Here is a 6,670-nt window from a genome sequence, read left to right on the forward strand (position 1 = left end):
TACTAGTCATAATAGCCAAGAGCTGGAAGCCTCCCAGATGTCTACAGATGGGTAGACAAAATGTGGTATATACATACCATGGAATGTTCTTCAGCCTTAAAAAGGGAGGAAATCCCATCACACGCTACAACATGAATGAAACTTGAGGACATTATGCTAAGTGAAATAAACTAGTGACAAAAAGACAAATACTGTATGAGTCCACCTCTATGAGGTCCTCAGGGTAGTCCTATCCATACAGACAGAAAGAAGAATGGGCATTAGTAGGGAGGAGGGGGAGGGAGAAAATGCAAGTTGTTTAATGGGTATAGAGTTTCAATTCTGAAAATGAAAAAGTGAAAAGTCAATGAGAAACTGAGCATGCACTCCAGATGGGTGTATATTTATTTAATTACACATTGTGTCACAATACCATTTTACTAGTACAGTAACGCACATTATAAACTGTGCAACAAGAAATAGTAAAGTACAAAGAAACATGAAATAGAGTTTGAAGGCTATCTCCCCGACGTGGGTGGATGGTCCTGCCGCAGCCCTGAGCTGCACGGACCCTGCTGTGGAGAACACTGCTTTGAGACCCAGGCTTTCAACCTAATGAAAACCATGGCAAGTGCTTCCACAGGCTGACGTCACTGGGTCTGTGCAAGCTTCTCTGGGGAGAGAGGATCCACAGGTCTCATGAGATTTCCAAATAGTTCTGTGAGCCATAAAGGCTTCGGTCTCAGTTCTGACAATGAGCAGAATGTCAGCGTCCTTTACACAAAACTGCATTGAATTGAAATTAACATTAACCCTTAAAAATCACATGAAATCAACCACTTTAAAATGAACAATTCAATGGCATTTACTGCATTCACAGTATTGTACAACTACCCCCTCCAACTTGTGCCAAACATTTTCATCACCACCCACCCTCTGCCCACAAAAAGCCCCATACCGATTAATCCCCTTCCCCGCAGCCCCTGGCAGTCACCAGGCTACTTCCTGTCTCTGGATTTACCTCTTCTGTGTATTTCCTATCCGTGGGACAATACTACATGACTTTGAACCTGGCATCATGTGGAGGTCCACGGAATGGTCTCTACGATGATCACCACGACGATGATCACCACAACAATGATCAGAATGAAAAAGCAGCAGCAAGCATTAAAGTTCCTGCACCTGAGATTCCAGGCTGTGTGGCAATAGGGCTCCTCACTGCAGGTGCTGACCTGGGTTCTCCTCTCCACGTGGTGGTGGGTGTTTGGTCTCGGGCTCCAGTGGGTGGGGAGGATCGCAGCCTTTGTGGACACAGTACACCAGGGTTGGGGTAAAGCCTTTCCCTTGTTTCCCATGGCGTTCCCCTTCACCGCATCCGCTCTGGTGTTCCCCTTCACTGTGTCCGCTGGGGCGCCACTCCTAGTGGGAGAGGGCGTGGGGATGGCGGTCCCAAGGGCGGGTGAGCTAACGGCAGGAAGTGACGGCAACGCTGGTGACTGCAGGGCCTCACCTGACCCTCTCTGAGCACAAAAGCCCTGCAGACATGCCTCGCAGTTGTTACTGTCATGCGGCCCTTCAAGAGAGATTTCGTTGATGGTAGGTATCGTCTCCATGGACTTAAATCCTTCTCTGTAGCATTTCTTCAGAATTCGGAACACCAGGTTGTTCAGGATCCTTGAGATGTTCTCTTTTGTGAACTCGGGAACCTCAAATGGAGACTGATTGCACTTCTGACATCTCTGGGCAAAGACCCTCATCTTCACCTTGCCCCTGGGTTTCCCCTCACTCTTGTGCATGTGGAAAAGGACCTGAACTTGAGCAGAGGCCCAACTGCGAGAGCACAAGGAGCACTGGAACCTGTGGGGACAGAAGACGAGACCCTCAGCTTGGCCCAGGATGGCCGAGTTGTGGGCTGGGCCAGAGGGAGGAAGGGGCGCCCAACCACACAGAGACGTGACTTGACAGGGGTCGAGGTTAGTGGGGGAAGAAATTAGCGAGCCCCTGTCTCCACCGTGCCACCAACATGCCCTGTGACCCACAGGTGTCTGTCATGAAAATTGCAGATCACAAGCTGTTGGTGCTGGAAGGGACCTTCTAAGTCCTACACGATGGTGCTAGAGATGCGGTGCATGCTGGAACCCATCATGTGCAGAGACTTGGTGGGTGTCAGAAGCAGGACTAGACCTCCGGTCTCCTAACCCCAAACCAAGGCTTCTTCAAATGTAGATTGAAGTGGGTCAGAGGCTACAGGGGCAACAGCAGCTATTAAATCATCCCCCAAGAGCTCCGAACTGAAATCCACAGGTGGTACAAGCGGGTGTTGGTAGGTGCTACCATCTGAAAGTTTGTGCTTCCCCCCAAATTCACATATCGGAATCCGAACCTCCAAAGGTGATGATGTTAGAAGGCCTTTGGGAGGTGCTTAGGTCATGAGGGTGGAGCCCATGTGAATGTGATTAGTACCCTTATCAAAGAGATCCCATAGAGCCCCCTAGCTCCTTCCACCATGTGAGGATACAGGAGAAGTCCACAACCCGGAAGAGGGCTTTCACCAGACTAGCTGGCACCCTGATCTTGGACTTCCAGCCTCTAGAACTGTGAGCAATACATTTCTGTTGTGTATAAACTGCCCAGTCTGGGGTATTTTTTTTTTTATTTCATTTCATTTTATCTTATTTATTTTATTGCCACCCAAACAGCCCTAAGACAGTAAGTCGTAGAGCCACAGATCAGGGCAGGTCTAGTGTCTGGAGGAAAAGCATTGCTTTGCCCTGTTGCCCAGGGGCCCCCAATCTGCCAGTATTTTAGGGAGATCACTGTGTCCAGCTCTCTCTCCTTTTGCTCCCCCTCCAACCCAATTCATTGCTCAAGGTAGCCTGGAAAACTTCATATTCTGTGTGCACCTAGCCTCAGGGTACAAGAGAATGACACCTCATCTCTGCAGGGAAGAGGGCAATTTCCTGAGCTCACATATTTGGACAAATATATGTCAGGATATGATGGAGAGAGGGGAAGAAGGCACACAAGAACATGGCTGCACCCAGGACAGGAATTATGGGAGAGGCAGAAGCTACAGTATGGCAGGGACAAATTATCCATGCACTCCCACCCACTTCCCAACCCCCTCGCAGTTAGGTCGGGCCATATGACTGGTTGCCCAATGGGATGTGGGCAATGACGTGTTATTTCCAAATCTGGCACAGAAGCTCTTGGAAAACCCTCCAGCTCCTCTTCCTCTGCCTCGGTGACATGGGGACCACGTGTTAGGTCAAATCATTGATATTTCAAGGTTTATCTGTTCTAGCAGCCAAGCCTCGACTAATCTGGGATGGTGGATTGGAGGGGGCTGGGAAGAATGAACCAGTCAAGGTTTCCTTCTTGTGTTTTGATTCTGGCCGCATCTCACAGGGTGAACATGGCCATGAAATGAAGGGAAGAGGCCAAGAGGTTCTGACCACCATGAGTGAGATGGCCTTACTGGGGTCATTCGGAGTCAGTGGTGCACAGGGCCCTGGCCTCTGCTCTCCTGAGCTGCTTCCCCTGGCCCTCCCTCTGAGTCATATTGCTCTGTTCATTGCCAGCTCAGAGTTCAAGGTTCTCACAAAAGAAGGGGGGGACTGAGATTTTGCTTGGATGCTCCTGGTGCCAGCTCCTGGCCCGGGAAAGCCATGGGCCACAAGGAGAGGAGACCTCTGCTTCCTCTGCCCAGACCCTCCCCCAGAGAGGAGGGCAGTGGGCAGGCACCGAGGCCCTGCCCCAGTCCCAGGAGAGAGTCTCAGGCCCCCACCCTCTGTGCAGGGGGGCAGCCCCACTCCCTGACCCTTGGAGCTCTGCTTTCCCACCTGGGAAAAAGGGTAAGGCTTTGGATGACTTCCAAGAGTCTTAGTTTAAAAGGATCCGTCAGCCCAGAGCAGAGGGAGCAAGACTGCTGCATGTTGCTCAACTACCCTAACCTCTGCCCTCTCCTGGAGGGGCCTCCTCAGCCCACGGGACCTCTCCCTTCTGGGCTCCATAGTGAGCCCCAGGTCCTCCGAGGCGGGAACTTTGCCCACCCAGCTCTCCTTCATCTGCTCCCCTTCCCTCTTCCTCACTGCTCCCCCCCAACCCCTATGCAGCCCACACCAGTGCCCAGTCCTGCTACTGTTTGGGGTTCACTGTGATAAAGAAAAAACCCTTTACCAAAGCTAAAACGTCTTGGATGATGGGCACCGTACTTCCTGTAGTCTTCCGTGTGCAAGCATGGGATAAAACAAGAAAAGGAGCAAGGATACACAGTAACGAATTTTCTGGAATACATACCATCCCTTTCCCCACTCACCTGGCAAAAGCCCTCTGCTGGTACTGTGACCATCCTGGCTTCAGGCTGTTGGGAAGAAGGTCTTTGTCTACTGTCAGGGTCCATTCGTGGCATGGCTTCACCTCCTGAATTAATTCCTGGAACGTTTGCTTCCATAGCTCCATGTCCTGACTCATCGTATGCTATGTGACGAGCTGCAGGCATCAGGATCTCCTGGAGACTCTGACAGGTCTGTAGCAGAACATGAGGTTTCCTGCTTTAAAGAAGGGCCTGGGACCTGCTCTCCCTTTGTGTACCTGACCTGGGCCCATGGACCAGGTCTTTGCCTCAGGGACAAAGGTCAGTTGAATCTGGCTCCCAGTTCAGAGGACAGCGCTAGCCTCCTCCACAGGGAATTTCCAAAGACACAGAATGCATGGTTTCATCCAACAAAATATGACCACGGGAAAGCTCCAGACTCTGGATTGGGTCTCAGGAGTGGATCTCAGTCTGACTCTGCTGATTACCTGCCTTTAACCTGGAATACATCCTTTACCTCTGAAGCCTCTGGAAATGGTGGAGAGAGGCTGCAGGTGCTTTTTCTGTTCTAACACTTGGAAGTCCTTATCCACTGGGCTGCTGTGCTCGTGACTGGGGAGGAGAGATGCAGATGCAAAGAAGGACAGGGCCATCGTGGGCCCTCCCTGCTCCCTGCGTCCCTGCCCTGGGCTCTCTGCTTCCTGTTCAGGCGGGTCTCTGTATGACTGGATCTTACAGCCCGCAAGCTGTCCAAGGAGACTCCTGAACCTTGTCCTCCACCCATTAGAAACCAAAGCTGACACAGCCCGAGTGCCCAGATGAGGCTGCAAGGTCAGTCCCCACATGGGTGAGCGGCCAGCGGCCACACCTGAACCCACTTCCTTGAGGAGAGGCTTGAAAAGGAAGGAGAGAGGAGCAGGGGGCAGGCAATGGCCCGGGGAGGGCGGGCAAGATTCTGGGTGTCTGCATGCCACGACCCCCTCCGCAGACAGCCTGCCACTGACCTGCGCCCCTGACCAACGGCTGCCCAAGAGGAAAGCCCCACCCTTGGCGGCCTGCTGCCCTGGCATCCCCCCAGCTGCCTCCGTGCCTCTCGGGCCACTCTCCATGCTGCAGCTGGGGCAGGGGCATCTTTCCAGAGGTGGAAGCCCCCACCCGCACGCTGCATGTTGGCATGGCATTTGGACCCTCACAGGCCACCCCTGCCTTCTACCAGCCTCAGCCCTGCCCAGCTGATCTTCCCCCAAGCCCATATCCGCCCCTACACCCTAAGCCACAGCCCCTCGCTCCATGCCATCCTCTTAGACTCCTGCTGTCCCAGCCCTGCGCCCTGTGCTCACGGCCACCCCAAGGAGGAGAGCCCCTGCCTTTGCTCCCAGGGCTCCTGCCCAGGTTCCAGGGCCCAACAGCGCATGCTCCATGTTGCACGCCCCCCTGAGCTGGCCGCACCAGCCTCCTAGCTGCACCCGGAAAGAAATCTCAGCCAGGTGAGCAAGCTTGCTCCCTCCCCGCCCGTGGTTGTACAAATGCCAATGCTCTTCTGCATCGCAGAGCTGGTTCAGAGCAAGTGGAGAGCAGAGGGTGTTGAGACAAGAGCCTGTCTTACCTTCTGGCCTGGTATGAGATCTTGTGTGAAAATGTCATAGGCAGTTCTGCGTTGTTAAAACCACCCTTGGCGGGGCGCCTGGGTGACTCAGTCCGTTGAGCCTTGGGCTCTTTGGTTTCGGTTCAGGTCATGATCTTAGGGTTTTGAGATCCAACCCCGTGTCAGGCTCTGTGCTCAGCACGGAGTCAGCTTCAGATTCTCTCCCCCCTGCCCTTTCCCCCACTTGCTCTCTATCTCTCTCAAATAAACAAATAAATAAAATCTTAAAGAAAAAAACCAACCCTTGAAAGCAAGTGTGCAAGGGGATCCTTGAAGATCCCCAGATAGTTCAGTGTTTCTTTGTCATGTAAAGGTTACTTTAAGCCCCTCGCTCTACTAAGAATACTCTAATTGGAAGACTCTGCCTTTTTAAATGATATAAGTATTTGAACGCAAGCATTAAAGAATGTGAGAAGGTTTGTCACATTTAAATTAACATAGGCTAGGGTCGTTTGGGTGGCTCAGTGGGTTAAGCGATAGACTCTTGATTCCGGCTCATGTCATGATCTCAGGGTTGAGAGATCAAGCCCTCCATTGGAATCTGCCCTGGGCCATGGAGCCTGCTTCAGATTCTCTCCCTCCCTCGCCCCCTGTCCCTCCCCGCTCTAAGAGATTAATTAATTAATTAACATAGGCTAAATGTGTTCCCTCTAACTATCATGAGTAACATAATTTACCTGATCTTCCAGAGAATTCTGGGTTTCTGGGGTGGGGGCGGGGATGCCAAGGCC

General features: G+C 52.2%; 1 protein-coding gene across 2 annotated transcripts; it reads right to left on the reverse strand.

The window, feature by feature from the left end:
• Nucleotides 1-372: 372 nt before the first annotated feature.
• RTP3 (receptor transporter protein 3) lies at nucleotides 373-6,059 on the reverse strand. Of its 2 annotated transcripts, XM_078078842.1 has the most exons (3): nucleotides 5,901-6,059; nucleotides 4,298-4,507; nucleotides 373-1,836 (listed from the first exon to the last, which is right to left on the reverse strand). In XM_078078842.1, the coding sequence occupies exons 2-3, from the start codon at nucleotides 4,450-4,452 to the stop codon at nucleotides 1,056-1,058; spliced, it is 936 nt and encodes a 311-aa protein (XP_077934968.1). In that variant the 5' UTR covers nucleotides 4,453-4,507; nucleotides 5,901-6,059; the 3' UTR covers nucleotides 373-1,055. The 2 variants fall into 2 exon arrangements, with proteins under 2 accessions (XP_077934968.1, XP_035963555.1); XM_036107662.2 differs by lacking the exon at nucleotides 5,901-6,059 and having other exon boundaries at nucleotides 4,298-5,025.
• Nucleotides 6,060-6,670: the final 611 nt, after the last annotated feature.

This window comes from Halichoerus grypus, chromosome 1 (genome assembly GCF_964656455.1).
Source record: "Halichoerus grypus chromosome 1, mHalGry1.hap1.1, whole genome shotgun sequence".
Taxonomy (NCBI): domain Eukaryota; kingdom Metazoa; phylum Chordata; class Mammalia; order Carnivora; family Phocidae; genus Halichoerus; species Halichoerus grypus.